This window comes from Chrysemys picta, chromosome 2 (genome assembly GCF_011386835.1).
Source record: "Chrysemys picta bellii isolate R12L10 chromosome 2, ASM1138683v2, whole genome shotgun sequence".
Lineage (NCBI taxonomy): Eukaryota > Metazoa > Chordata > Testudines > Emydidae > Chrysemys > Chrysemys picta.
Window position 1 is genome coordinate 179,986,277 of NC_088792.1, and position 16,019 is coordinate 180,002,295.

At 40.9% G+C, this 16,019-nt stretch overlaps 1 protein-coding gene and 1 long non-coding RNA gene across 4 annotated transcripts in view; one reads left to right on the plus strand and one right to left on the minus strand.

The window, feature by feature from the left end:
* The first annotated feature begins 1,718 nt into the window (after positions 1-1,718).
* LOC135981642 (uncharacterized) lies at positions 1,719-15,840 on the plus strand. Its single transcript, XR_010598765.1, has 3 exons — positions 1,719-2,987; positions 10,570-10,744; positions 15,746-15,840. It is a non-coding gene; the product is annotated as an uncharacterized LOC135981642 (long non-coding RNA).
* Positions 7,596-16,019, minus strand: part of LOC135981641 (adenylyl cyclase-associated protein 2-like) — a 77,526-nt gene continuing 69,102 nt past the window's right edge. For all 3 annotated transcript variants that reach the window (XM_065585009.1, XM_065585011.1, XM_065585010.1), the window contains 5 exons: positions 15,722-15,897; positions 14,228-14,351; positions 13,916-13,998; positions 11,191-11,331; positions 7,596-9,426 (listed from right to left, as the gene is read on the minus strand). In XM_065585009.1, the coding sequence (XP_065441081.1) occupies positions 9,343-9,426; positions 11,191-11,331; positions 13,916-13,998; positions 14,228-14,351; positions 15,722-15,897 (608 nt within the window). In that variant the 3' untranslated portion in view covers positions 7,596-9,342. The remainder of the gene's footprint in view (positions 9,427-11,190; positions 11,332-13,915; positions 13,999-14,227; positions 14,352-15,721; positions 15,898-16,019) is intronic.

Sequence of the window (16,019 nt, forward strand, 5' to 3'; positions counted from 1 at the left end):
CTTCGCACAATTTTGAAGTGTAAGAAACTAAATTGGGAGCCTTACAGCAGCTTCCAACTCAGCTGTCTAAAATTAACTTTACATTTTTAAACTACTTGGTTGGTTTCCAGATGCTGCTGAGCATGACAGCCACTCTTCAGTAGGAAGTGATGGCTTTCCTCTGAAGAGCCACCTTCAACAGGGCTGGCGGCAGTACATCAAAGAAAAACCACATCTTCCTGCTGCCCAAGTTACGGTACTCAGCAATATTGGAGAAGTAGCTGTCTATATAAGAAAGCCAAAACAAACCTCACAGGGATTAAACCATATTGATTTTAAAGTCAATCTAGTTACTTTGTTGCAACTCCCTAATACAGATGGATTGAAACGCATTTAAATCATGCTTAAACTGATTTAACTGAGAGGGATAGACACATTAGCTAAATCAGTTTAAGCACATCTGTAGTAAGAAGATCCACACTAGTGCATGTTTTCTAATATAGCCCAGATGAAAAGTAGAGATTGGATTAGGCAGATGAATTGAGACCTTCTTATACTGCAAAGTTTGGCATAATGGGGAAAGATGAGAGGAGATGAGGGTAATGCGTAAAGTGGAATGAAAAAAGTGTTTGTGTGGGTCTATTATTTTCTATAGAACTGAAAGCGGTATCACATCTGCCTGTCTCTCTGCAGCCTATCAATTCTGACCTTCCAACCCTTCACATCAGGTCTCCCCCCGCCTTGCCTCATCTCTGGTCCTGCAGCTCTCGCATAGGGTGACCAGACAGCAAGTGTGAAAAATTGGGACAGGGGGTGAGGGGTAATAGGCACCTACATAAGACAAAGCCCCAAATATCAGGATTGTCCCTATAAAATTGGGACATCTGGTCACCCTACTCTTGGGGTTCTTTGCCCGTCTCTCCCAGGCTCAGGGGCTGCACTGGGGTCCCCTCTCCAAGCTCCTTGGAGGAAGCAGCTCCAGGTGCTCTTCACTCCCATACACTTTGCATTCGAAACCCATTTGTTGGGGGGTAGGGTAGTTCACAGGAGTGGAAGAGGGAGTGGAGCTATCCTGTGTTTTTTGTGCTCCCGCTAGTGAGAAGGACTTTGGCTCCTGAAAGGAAGGGGAGAAAGCATGACTTGTTTCCTGCAGCAGCTCTGATTGAGTGGCCCCAGGAGTTGGGCAAGAGAGGAAGCGCAGGGCATATTCCCCGCTCCCCCCACCGCAGGCAGGGCTGAAATGTCACCCTGCTTGAGTTGTAGAAATTTTATTTCTGGGCCTCTAACCCAGTGCACTTTAATCACTGAGAGAGGGAAAGGAGAAAAGATAAGAAAGGAGATAAAGAAGACAAGAACTGCACAGTGTGATTCACCCTTTGGATGGAAGACCGCAAGATCAGGAACTCTTACAGTAGAGAACTGCTCTGCTGCTGAATGACTATAGCAAGCCCAGGGATTTTTTTAAGAGATCCTGAAGTGGATTATTAATCCTTAAATGGAGATCTAGTCTGGAAAGGGACTGTAAAATTGGTATCATAGGGCCCCTTGTTCATTACTTTTCACTGATTTTTATATTAACTGTACTTTTTAAAATTTTTGCTTTAAATAGGTTTTCTAACTTCCAGCCCTGCAAATTCAACTAGCCTCCAGAAGTCCAACTTAGTTCTTTCCTTTCTGGGCATTACCAGTTGTATAAAGAATTCTGAAGGCCAAATTAGACCTCCAGTTACATCTGTGCAACCTCCCAGGCTTCAGGTATGTCCTCAGTGACACCTGTGCAATCCTATTGCCCTCAGGGGTTTTACACAGGTGTAACTGGTTGAAATTTAGTATGTAATTCTGCTCTTGAGGCACAACATGAAACAGAATCCAGCTCACTTTCTCACAGCTGTGTTGACTCTGGGGCTGACAAATTTTTTTGAAAAAGCAGCTACAAACATCCTCTTGTTATGTAAGTGAGCAAACAGGACTGTGAATACACACAGAGAACAGATCTGTTGCATAAGAAGGTGCTATTTTTACATAGTCACTTTTCAGAATAGTACTGCACTAATCCCTTGCAAAGTTAATGGAACTTGGTGAAAACATGTAATTCACCTGCAGTGTGGGGTGCTCACAATCAGGTGCACTCTGAGTGTTGTGAGTTATTAATATGAAGTAATTTTATTCCCCTGGAACACTTTTGTAATGCTCAGCTTGGTCTTTGGATTCTCAGGCACCAACCCTGCAAACTCGGCTGCTTAACTTTAGTACTGTGAATACTGATTGAAATCACTACTCATGATACTCAAGTTAAACACATATGCACATGCAGGATTGGGACCCAACCCCTTATCCATAAATAACAGAGTATTTCCGTTGTCTAAGGGTTAGCTATACTCTCTTGTGAAGGAAAATCAAAAGGGGGAAGTGGCCTCTGGTAGCCCAACCTGCCATTTGATGAGAAATAGGAGGGGACGGCCTTTAACAGCTTATTATTTTCTTCTCTAGAGCTGAGACCTAGAGGAAAGCTCTCCATCTCTGTCTTCCTCAGGGTTAGGGTGACCAGATGTCCCGATTTTATAGGGACAGTCCCGATTTTTGGGTCTTTTTCTTATATAGGTTCCTATTACCCCCCACTCCCTGTCCCGATTTTTCACATATAGGTTCCTATTACCCCCCACTCCCTGTCCCGATTTTTCACACTTGCTGTCTGGTCACCCTACTCAGGGTAGCAATAGCTAAGGAGTGGAAGTCTCTCACACTAGGTTCTACCTTTCTTAAATACTTATATGATCCTCATTACTATAGTATCTGAGCACCTCTTTAATATATTTCTCCTCACAACACCCCTGTGAGGCTGGGCAGTATAATTATCCCCATTGTACAGATAGGGGAGCTGAGGCATTGAGAGCTCTTGCTTTCCCTCCTTTACAAGGAATGGACTCTTTCCCTAGAGGTCTGTAGTAACTCATCTGGAATGGAACTTGAGGCACATAAAATACCACTTGAATGCAGTTAAGGACAAGGTAAGAAAAACTTTTAAAATGCTTTAATTTCCTTTTATGCCAGACTAATTTTTTTAGTTGGCAGAAGAACTCTAATGTAGAAAGGAGTGGTAGTGTCTGTGTAGAAAGAGGGCTGAGTACATAGTGCTAGTTATGCCTCTGGTATCTGTGACTGCTATAATGTTTTATATGTTTAAAATACTTCACAGACATCAGCTTATTAATCATTACTATATGGATCAAATAACAAATGCTACTATCTCCTCCAATATCTCTCCTTTATTATGTGGGTGCAGAGGACCCTGGATTGAGCTGAGTGGCTATGCATAGTAGCTGTTTGGGGATAGCCTGGGCCAGGCCAGAGAACCCCTTGCCCTCTGGATCCTCTATGCCGTCTCCCCTCACCCTGCGAAGTAATCAGAGAGCATTAGAGGCTGGAGTAATAGTCAGTCTTTCTACCACCATGTGGATCTTCCATTCATCCCCACCCTCTGCAGGTGCAAGGGATATGGGGAGAAATCCTGTCCCCATTGAAGTCAATGGTACCAGCATTTCACCCATGTAGGCTATTTAGCTCTTAGGCTGGAGATCTCCAATGACTACATGATATGGGCTGATGTTTGGGAGTAGAATTTGGGGTTTCAGGTGTAGGTATTTCTGGGATCTGTATATATTACAATGGCACTAAATTAAATACTGGATGCAAGGTCTACAGGGCATGTGACATGTACAAAGCCGAGCACCCTAACCACACTTAATAATTAATAATAACATGAATGCTTTGGTTGAACACACTGGAAAGATTTCTGTATTTCAAAGGCAGACTGGAAATTATTTCTCCTGTCACCTTCTTTAATAACCCTGCTCACTAGACTTCAGTGTTCTAAGTCAACTAGGTATTTCCTGTTGCATGTATTTTTAAAATGGTTATTCTAGAAGGTTAGCTGAAAATGGATGAGCTGTATTCACTGATACCTAGAACTGGATGTTCTCTCTCTTCCTCCTCCCCCCGGCACTTTCTTAAAAAAAAATAAATCCTTTTATAACTCTGGATTTACTCAAATGATCATTTTCAGAATCAAATAATCTTTTCTTGTTTTTAACAATGTTAATTTTGCCTTGTTTTTGGAGTGTAAACTTTCCTAATTCCTGGATTAGCTGCAATTCTAAATTAATACATGTATTCTATATAAATAGTATAGTTCCTACATTGTCTGATTACCAACAAAGCTTGGAATTGCTTGCACCATAATAGTTTTCTGCCACCTGGTGGATATATAGGGTCAGTACCTCAATACTTACAATCTCTTATGTTTTCCTATATTTTTAATGACAAGTATGATTAATTAAATCAGGATTTTTACAGAGTTTCCTTTTTAAGATAATAAGAAACAAAGGGCCAATTCACCATTTCTTGATAACGGTTGGGGAATTATTGTATTTACTACCTGAGTTTCTGCTTTCAGGGATATATCCTGTCATCAGTCTGTATCAAAAATTGGCACAGATTCTATTATATAATGTTGGGATTATTTCTAGAATTGCATATTCCTTAAAGTACTTAAGGTCTGATCCTGATCCCATTAAAATCCATGGCAAAACTTATGTTTTTAATTTGGCAAGAGCAGGTTCTCTAGGCCCAAATACTACACAAAGTGCAAGGCAGTAGAGACAAAGGCTAAGTGTCAACAAAGGGTGATGAACTTCATATGGGATGTTGCCCCACAGTATCAAGCAATGAAACCTTTATTATTTTGGGGCTTTCTACGAACTTGATCATTCTAACACCATTACATGCGAACTTTGTATTATGCAGTAATTATTTTCATTATTTGGCAACACACCTTGCATTTGTCCTTTTGGCCACATACTTACAGTATCACTGAAATGCAGTCACCTCTGGAGTGGATGGCAGTGGCCGGCCAGCCAGCCAACAAATGGCACAAAAATGTGGAGAAGGCAGGTCCGTCCTTACCCATATGCAAAATACTCAGCTGCGTAGGGCACCAGGAAACTTGAGGTACCAAATTTCCTGGTGCACTGCACAGCTGCGTGCTGCTCTAGCCCCCACCCCACCTCTGCCCCCACTTCACCCCTTCCCCAAAGTCCCTGCCCCTGCTCTGCTCCCTCCCTTGCCTCTTCCCGCCCCTGAGGAGTGCAGCAGGGTCGGGCCTGCACTCACCGACGGCAGGAAGTGCAGGGACCCGGCCGCAGCCGCGCTGCTGGTGAGTGCTGGGGGGTGGTTCCCCCCAAGCCAACCCCCTCCTCTCCCACAGAGGCCTGAGCCCAGCCCCACACAACCCGTGGAGGCCTGGGGCCCCACCCCACCCCTTGTTGGGTGGGGGGGGGAGCTGCATAGGGCCCCAGAATAGCTAGGGACAGCCCTGGGAGAAGGGACACTTTTGACTAAAAACAATGAAGCAACCCCCTACTTTGTGGAAAGTGTCATAGGATCTCTAACATCCATGCAAAGCAGACAGGCCCTCAGGGAAGGTATGTTAATAATAAAAAAGGACGTACACAGTAAACAACTTATGGTTCTCAGTTTATACACCTTGGAAGGATAAAGGGCGGAATTGATGCCAGAAGGATTTTAACCTGTGGTTCCAAAGTCTAGATATTGTCTCTAGGAGTAAAATGATAACAATCATATTTATCTATAGTTACACTGATGAAAAGAAGTTGAGATGTGTTTAGAAGATACAACCTTGTGTCCTGCATTTATTACCTTGGATACAAGGCTGACTCTTCACTCCTAAAGCTACAACTCTTCAGTCACTGAAACTAGAAGCTGCTGTTTTGGCCACCTCATAACTCCCACCTCTTTCCATTAACAAACAAAAATATACAGAGAATGACAACATTGAGAATAAAGGCTTTAAAGTTCAAAAGGGCCTGTTCTCTGCATTATTTCCAATATTTACATGGGTGCAAAACTTCATGAAAATCACACTACGTTGATTGTGTAATTCTTCATCAAAAAGGCGATAACTGTCCTGCATGCCACAATTATCCCCATAGATAGCACACATGTTTAAATAATTGTTCTCTCAAGATCACTGTATGCACCCAAGTGGGTTCTAGCTAGTGTGGTGCTGTACAATTTAAATGGGTGCAACAGTTGATATCAAGAATAACCACAATTTTGGTACAGAAAAGCACAATGAGGGTGTGACTTGGACACAGCTGGAATCGGCACAAGATAATGCAAAACAATCTTTGCACATTAGGGCTGCTCATTCCTGCTTATTCCTCACCTAAAGTTATGATATATTGGTTGTAGCAACAGAACTGGGGAAGGCATTAAGTGTAGCTCAGAGCTGAAGACAATCAATTAAAGTTGGCACAGCTCATCAGATTGTCATTATGCAGAATGCCGGAAGGATGGAGGCATGTACATTTCTTTACCAACATGATTTTATATATGATTTTCAGTAGAGAATTATTCTTTAGAGGCATCTGTACATAGATGTGTATTAGGTGGAGTCAGAAGCTGGGATTTAAAAAAAAAGATCCTCTTCCTTCACATCCCATAGATACGTTAAAGATGGGTTTCCACTGTAGGGCAGGGTGCAGCCCATCCTACATGAGAATGCATGGCAAGGAAACTAAACTGCACTTTAAAAAAAGTGTAGCAAGGGCACATGTATCTGATATCAACAGTTAATAGGATAATTTCTTAGAAATGCCTTTTCTGCAATATTTGTAAAACATTTGCAGGAACATAATCCATAGGGAGAAAGCTGTACCACAGTGGTGTTTTCCCTGCAGATATTTAGGAGAAAAGTCATACAAGTATACAGCCCCTCAAACAGCCACTTATTTCAGGGGAGAATCAGTATCCCTGGTTCCTCACGGGGATATTTTGAAATGATTTGCCTGCCTCCTATAAGTCAGAGATGTATATCTGCTTCCTGTTGTTTTTGAGTATTCAACACTTGTTTTGCTTCAGCAGTCCAAAGGGTTGGTTGGCATCATATTACTGAGTGATGACATACATAGTATCCATATCAGATGCAAGATTAGAAGAGAAGTCAGTGGCTCAGGTTTAGAATGTTCCTATGTGTGATTGTTTTACGGCAGAAATTATTAGTGTTCTTAATGTTAATAAACTGTTCTGTCATGACCTACACCGGCCGCCTGTTTCTTTAGGCATGTGCTCTACATCCAGGTGCAATATATTGCACAACTAGTGGATGATGCTATGCTGTGCATCTCTGACAATCAGCCCAAAAGGGACATGCCCATGGGCCCACAATGAGTTAGTGGCAGAGCTGAGACTAGAAACAAAGTTTCTGTGACTCCAACTTGAACTTGGTCATTTCCAGGACATAACCTATGGCACATACAGGTGCACCAAAAAGAGAGAGTGATGTTATACAATGCAATTATTTAAAGTGAGGGCCTCTGAAGTTCTGTGGTTGCCACTAAGGCTTTAATTTTGAAAATACAAGTCTGCCCATTATCACTAATACATTCTATCCAAGCTATTCTCTGGGAGAGGGGAGGGTTGGATATGATGTACAAGAGACACTCGGTCAACAGCAGGGAGTCAGAGCTGCCTCTCGTCATTCAAACCTTTTGAAATGGCACTTTGAACTCGCTGTATTTAAACCAAGTACAGACGCCTTTTTTATTTCAGAATAGGTTTACTGTTCAAAAATGGTATGTACTAAAGCCACAACATTATACATACAGATAAAACATCAGATAATAAAACCTTATTGTATGAGCACTATTGGTTGTAGTACAATCAGATACTTTAAAACTGAAGGAATTTATGTACTCTGAAAAGGTGCAGTAGGCACAATGTATATCCTGTAACTAGCTTTGCAACCGTATAACCATGATTTCACTCTTACAAAGTATTACAAGTGATCAAAAATGTATGCTGAATTTTGACTACTACACGCTGAAATCGTAAAATGTATAGCACACTCCACCTTAGTGTTAAAAAAACATGTAAATAAGAACTGTAACATAGAATCAAGGGTCTTAAACAAGAAATAGTCCCTTTAATTTGGGTTCAGAATTCAGATGGAATACATCTATGGCTTTTATTTATGGACATATTTGAAGATTAGTATGCAAATCTTGCAAGTGGCTTAAAAAACAACCAAACCCTGGGACTACATCCCCAACAGAGGGCTTATACACTAGAATACTTCAGAGAAACAAAATCAGCAAGGAAACCAGGTATAGGGCATCTGACACTTAGCATGTGTCCCAAATCATGAAACAACCCTATCTCAAGCTATGTCTACACTACCATGGAAAGTCGACCTACATTACGCAACTCCAGCTACATGTAGTTGAAGTCGATGTACCTTAGGTCGAGTTACCGCGGGGTCTACACTGCGGGGTGTCGATGGAAGAAACTCTCCCATTGACTTACCTTACTCTTCTCGTTGGGGGTAGAGTACAGGGATCGACTGGAGAGTGATCTGCTGTTGATTTTGCTGGGTCTTCATTAGACCCACTAAATCAACCACCAGTGGATTGATCTCAGAGCATTGATCCTGGCTGTAGTGTAGACCTGCCCTCAGTTTTCAGAGCAGGCTGTGAGGTACTGCGTGAAGAAAAACAAAAAAACCCAATTCCCGCCCTGCCCCAGCCCAAAATAAAGGAACCCAAGAGAAATCAGAGAAGTGAAAAACCTTCAGATGATATGCTGAACATTAAGTAATGTTTTCTAGAAGATATTAGGATTAATAATTTACAACCAAAAGGGATACAACAGGTCTGTGTAAACTGAAAGCTGAAGGATACTCTACATATACATATTAGAAAAATGTTTGATTAAAATATCCTGTTTTTATAGTCCACTGGCAATATGTATTGCTGAAAAATTGTACTTTTGCATCTTAAAACCCCCCATGATGATTAGAACAGATCTACAAGAATCACACACTTCCTAGGGGTACATGTTCACCACATCATACATGAATTGTCTAAAAGGTAAAATAAACATCTTAACTGTTAAGATTATTTTTGATTAGCAGAAACGTAAAAAGGAATGCACTGAAACATGATTGTAACAAAGTATATCATGCAATATTTTTGGCTTGTTGTGTGCAGTGTAATAGCCAATAATGCAAATGGAGTATTTTTTTTTTTTAAATCCCTTATGTTCACATGACATCATGTAGAATCAAAACCGTAAATGAAGGCAAACTGTGTGGAAACTTTAAAAATAACAGAATGCCTAATAAAAGCGTGCCAGACATGTCATTGTTTCTAATGTACAGAGCTGCTGTTTGAAGACCTACTGCAGCAGTATGAGCTACTGTTACTTCTAGTTCTTTATGTTGCTGTTTTATTTAGGCTGACCTTGGTCTGAGATCGTGGTCAGCAGGTGCTGTATGGCATTAGGAAGTTAACCTACAATCTCTGCAGGTTCAGTGACCAACTTAGATCCATCCCATGCTGTCTTGAACTGTTCAGGAACAGGAAATTCTTTCTGGTAAATGGAAAGAGCAACAACAATTGTTAGATAAACAGTGGATATCTTATAAAAACTGATGGAGTACTATTAGTGCTGCATGATTGACAAGGCATTTATAACTCAGACATGCCTGGATTACAAAGAGGCCTTCTTCATTGCGGGCAGGAAACTGTTTCAATGCCACACAGAAAATAAGCTCATTACTACCATAATTCATATAGCTTTGTTCATGTGCTAGTTTGTAACAGTCCCCTTTCCTCATTATTTGGGCAAACTACGTCAATATACCTTGTTTCAAAAAAGACTATGGACTCCATTAGCAGGCAGCCAAGCTAACTGGATGGGAATGTAGAAAAGAAGGACTTAAACCTGGTAAGGTAATGACAAGACTAACCGGAATTTTAAAGAGAAAAGTGATGTCCTACAGAGCAAAACCCATGGTCAATCCCCAGAATTTGGTGGCAGATTTAATCTCAGACCTCAAGATAATTGTTCACCAGTCTTAGGTGGATGAACAAAGGTGCATGTAACAAAAACACTGTCACATTACCACTTTAACAGTGAAGCATTCCAAAAGACACAATATGTACAGTCAATGATGCAGGACTTCACGGGAGTCCTTAGCTCATTCAGTGGGCACCTGTGAAGGTGGCCAGGGACTCTGTTGGAGCCCTGGCCTCAGGTTATGCACACCCTGTATGGTAAAAATTGTGTGATACTCCTAAGATGTGGAAGAGAGGGCTCCTTTCTTCAGACCCTGCAAGGGCATTCAGTAGACTTACATTTTCTTAAATGACTAGTGATTTTGGGTACCCAGCTCAAGACACGTTTAAAGGGGCCTGATTTACAGAAAGTGCTTAGCAACAATCCTCTGAAAATGAGGCCCTTTTAAGGTGTCTGAAGTTGGGCACCCAGGACCACTAGTCACTGCTGAACATTTAGGGTATAGTGTCTAGTGTGTGTGGTTTTTTTTTTTTTTTTTTTAATTAACAAAAAACTCCCCAATGGAATTGGAGCACAAAAATATCAAGAGAACATTAAGATAGCCTGGTTAAGCCCTCAGTAAAGTTGCATACACAACTTTAACCCTGCCCCTTTGTGTGTCTATATTATAACACAGTCTTACTATATGATAACCTGCTACTGTATTGCCTGCAGTGAATGAGGCACGGCTCCACAGGAGGTGTTGAGATACAGCAGTCCTAGGTATAGTATGAGAACCTCCGTAGAAGAGACCTGAAGCAAGGGCTCTGAAACGTGCACCTTATGTATGAATGGCTTTCCTGGACTCTGTCTGGCATGCGCAGAAAGTACTACAAGATACAAGCTTTTTGTAAGTGTATAGTATTTAAAAATACATTGTATTATTTGAGAATTAATATGGGATTATGTTGACTTAACATTGGCATTTCCTGACCTTTGAGTTAATGTTCTTATAATGTGTGGCAGGAAACTATAGTTAGAAATCTATTTCACACAGTCTAGAGACTACATTGACATAGGAGACACTGAATTATTTTCCATCACAATGGAAGGAGATAAAGGCTCTTTTAATGTACAGAATTACCTTGCACCCCAGGAAAAGGTGTTCTTCGATGGATTGTATCTGAGACTATTGGTGTATGAAAGAGGGTTTATTTCTATGGTTTGAAGCACACCTTGCTGGGGGGAAAATTGTGGCACTTTATAACTCCTACTTGCCTAGTAATATGAAAGGCTAATCACTACACAGATTAAAAGAGGGAGAAAAATTGAGTCTTTTAAAAATATTCCACTTACATAATCTCCATTTAGGGGGATGAGAATGTTCATTTCAGATGACTTGGCACTCACAATCTCACAGTCTAATGAATCTTCACTGAGGTATATGTGGCAGCCTTCTGTCTTGTTAATTGAAATGGTTGGCACTTTCCCCATTACCTGAAGAACAATAAATGCACCTAATACCAAATGTCACTGTGTCAGTGAAAGTAACAGTTGATAACAAAACCCCCATCCACCTTCTGATCCTGGCTTTGGCCACCAACCTCTGATGCTGCATTTACATTTGGGGATTTAAACAGACTGGCATTGACCAATTAATAGATGGTGGGAAGGCTGCTACCGTTTAACTGTATTAAATGTTATTCTTTAGCCCTGAAGTTCTAAAACATCAACTTTTAAACTACAAGCCTCTACCCCCCCCCCCCACACACACACAGAGTCTCCACCCCTTGGCACTCTTTACCAAAGGGGATAAGGTCATGGGATACACACACTCCCACCAGTACTAGTGCATAGCTTGCATGTACGTCAGTGGGACTTATGGGGAAACAGTTCCCCCACACACATACAGAGTGACTGACTGCAAATACTCCTAGACTAGAGAGATGCTCTATAAGTTTCTGCATAAAACATTCTGCAGCCTGAAGGGTCTCTGAGGTATTGCAGCACATAGTAAGAAAGGATTTTTTTTTCTTCCCCTGCCGGCTATGGTACAGCTCTAAAAGTGTATTGAAATTGATTACAATTTAAATTAAACAGACATTTCTGTAAGTCAGTTTGAAAGCAGGTGCAAGATTTACTTGAGGCGAGAAGAGGAAACAAGCCAACTCCTCTTTGCATCTGTGGGGTTGTAAACAACTCCAGAGGACAAAGTGGTTGAGTCACTGTTTGTCAGTAAGAATCCCCTTCTCTGCCCTGCCCCACTCCCCCCCACTAGAGCCCCATGGTATATGCTCGCCAAGGTATCAAAAGGACAGAGGATAGTTAGGGTCAGAAGACAGCAGCAGCAAGGGATATATATTCACATGTAAATAAAAAGGAGTGTTTGCTCACATCATTCACATTAATACATTTCAGATTCAGTTCCTGAACAACATGCTGATAAACACAGAGTGTTAAGTGACCGTGGCTTTGATTCTATGGCTAGTCTGTCCAAGTGGAGCACTGTGTCTAGATTGATTTTAATGGAGCTCCATTGAGGCGAAAGCATGCTCCTATATGGATCATATGTATGACTGGGGATATTTTATTTGATTAAATATTAACCCAGCAGAAAAAAAAAATCAGTAAATCGTTATACTGGTGGGGGTCAAGAGCCAAGAGCATTGCACTATTATTGCTATTTATGGCAAGATCTGCTTGTGAATTCCAGTGATCTGTTACATTAACATATCATTCATATGACCAAACCTGCGAAGTGCTGACAGAGTTCAGGTGCTCAGGATCAAACCCTTAGAAAGAAGACCGCAGCCTGCTTCAAGCAGCTGTTGTTCAGCCTGGCTCATACTTTTCTTTAAGTGCAAGACCAGCCATGCTATAAGGCACTGAAATCTTATGCAACATTCATGAAGCCTGAATCATCAAAAGCATTTTGATTTTAGCAAATATATTTCACCCTTATTTGAATTTTAACAAGATGTGGCATTCCTATTCATTATATATAGATTTTTCAGCTTTGGTGAATAGTTCTAGTGCTAACAATGAAAATCCTCTATTTATTGAAAAAAGATCACTGTTTCCTAAATAACCATGCCCTTTTTTCTCTCCCAACTGCCTCTTTCCCACAAAAGGAAATGTAGTAATTACCAATAAAATTATTGGTTAACGTTCAGAAGTAGACACGTAGCTAGTAGTAATGGCATCCACTTGTTTAACATTTAAAAGATACAAAATATCTTGCTGTTCCTCTCCCCGTGGTGGCTTTGAGCCATATTTCTGAAGCATGCTACAGTATTCTTCTTTATTAATGTCACTCACTCTGCTGTATCAGCCCATCTACATGTAAGTAGAAGACCCCACTGATTTCAGTGAGGAATGTGAGCCTCGAGACCGATGGCAGGATATGAGCTGATGAATGTTTCGAGGGTTTTATTTTTTATTGATATTTTAAAGAAAAGCCATTGTTTGCCCTTCTCCCAGCAAAGCCGGAGAAGCCATTTCAATTCCATTCTGTTGCTAACAGGGTAGACTTTCAAGGGCGCAGCACCTAGCTCTCAATTAAAGTAATTGAGAGTTAGGTGCCATTTGAAAATCTACCCCAACATCCTCAGTGGGCAAATGGAGAAAATTAGCTGAGCCTCACAACCACCTTCTTGACTTTAGCACCAATTAGGCAAAAATGAGTGGCACTATGCCATGAAGCTTTGCCAAACTCTGGCACTGATGGACCAGGATGCTAGGGACTGTTCATTGAGAGAACCTGACCAGCACTCTCCAGAAGTAACAGTTCCCAGACTATCAGAAAATACCTCTGCTGATCTCAACTACGGCACCAGAACATTAAGGAAAGGTGTTCTCGAAAGGGAGCCTTGATCAGTGGCACTTGAAAACTCAAAAGCAAAAACAATAGTAACTCTCAACCTATTTCTAGACAAGTTAGAAGAATTTAGTGCATCTAAAAGGTAACTTTTGGAAATATAGAATTTTTTTGTATACTCCAGGGAAGCTGAAATCATCTCGAGTAGCCGAATACCACTTTGAAGTTGTTGGTTCTTTTCTTCTTTTCTAATTGGATGTTTACCTGAATCTGAATATCCCTGGAATTGATCACTTCCACGATACCCACGACGTTGTCAAACACAAGGCCAAACTTTCTGCAGTTGTCTACAAACAAACAAACAAACCCCAAACAAATGAAGGCATAATAAAAAGATGTTTTTAAAAAAAAAAAAATTACATGACCACATTAGAAACTAAAATGCTTCCACCCTGCAATGACTTACATGTGTGAGTAACTTTACACAGGACTATTCATGTCCATAAAGTTAACTGCATGTGCAAATCTTTCCAGGACTTACTGCCCCAAAGCTCATATGTGAGACTGTTCACTCACCAATTGTAACGGAATTTATTTTTCCTTTCATTTGTAGTGTAGATTTGTTGCATTTAAAAATGTAAGCCACTTGCTTGAGTTCAGTATCAGTAATAACAAGGTCGTTCTTATCCTCTTGGTATTCCTGTTTTAAAAAACGCATATACTGGTTTCACTATCTTTAATAAGGCAGCAATAAGGTAGACTTTAAGCACAACTTATTCCAGTCATTGAATCTTCACATAGAAAGAGAAGGGGGGAAAAAAAGATTCTCACTTATCTCCGCCTGTGATGAGTCGAACTGATTGGGTTTATGAGGGCACATATTCAGTGCTGTGTGTGCATGACTTAGAGCTGAAGTGTCTGTGTTGTGAAGATCTTAACACTGACCAAGGCAAAAAAATGTTTATTTTGGTACTAGGTTCTTATACACTCAACTATTTAAAACTATTCCAGTGAAATTGTTGCTTGGTTACCACCCAGTTTTAGAACAAGTAGGCTCCTTCAAGAATAGAACAAGTTGTTGGTGCCATACTGTTATATAATTCATTAGGGTTAGGTGTGAGCAAAGCAGTATCCAACAAGGAGTAGTGCATGAAGACCATCCCTTCTATTTGTAAGACACTGAGGGCCCATTTTGTGCTCAAGACTGCTAATTGATTTCAATGGGAGACTTGAGGTATGTAAGCTACGCACTGCCTGTCCCAGCATGGTAAAACAGAATTCATAGCAAAATGCTGGTCTACTTAGCATGTACACAGGGGCTCTCCCATGTTTTGCCTTTACTGCACTTTCCTGTCTCAGTGAGAGTACCTGGAATATTCTAACACTAGCATAGCACAACCCATGTAAACAATGGCTGTCCCTCATGCACACTGTGACCCATGCAAACAAGGGCCTATGTAAGCTACCAACTGACTAAATCATGTCTTGTCTTCCCCCCTCTTATAAACAACGTAATTTTCCATTTAATAAGTTCTTTGCATGCACATGCAACCCCCCCCCCCCAAAAAAAAACCCCTTTGATTAGTTTAATCTGGGAAAGAAGATGAACAATCGTTCTCTCTATTTGTAAATACTATGATATTGTGACGATATGAGTACTGTACCTAGACAGCGGTGCTTCCACTGGCTAATAAATGAGGAGAACTTCCATTGCGTCACAACAACTATATCTCTCGTACGTAAGAATGGCTTGCACGATGGGACCTTACTCAATTGGAGCTCCCTCTGGGTTTCCTGCTGAGGGACTTTTTGACTGAGTTAAGAACTAAAGTATTGGTTCTGAACCTTATAACAGTATTTTCCAGTTCAGGTAAATTATTATACTATTCTCACCAACAAATGAACAAACTATAAATCCTATAAGAATATTAAGGACTAAGCTGTGGCTAAGTGCAGAGCCGCTATGCCCCCAGAGGAGCACTGGAGAGATTGTGCCTCAGGCAGGTACAATCCCTCTAGGAATATTCCAGGCACAAGTACATGTGTATATGAGATGTGAGCTGAACTTACCACTCTCCATTTCTTTCCCTCTAGTTCTAACAAAGGAGAATGGATCTGCTGAGGAGAATTTTTGGGAGAAGTGGGGCTTGGAGTATGGCTTTTTGTAGGAGAACGAACTGGCGGACCCTGAGCACGTAGATTGGGATTCTTATGGGTCTTCTGGTCATCTGAGACATGTCGTAGCCCTAAAAAAACAAACAAAAATAAACAAAGAGGTGCTAATATGCCTAAGAGTCTCTCTCACAGCATTAGGCCCCTAGGGAGGTTAATATTAAAACAGGGAAGAGAATACCATAGTTAGTTTGAT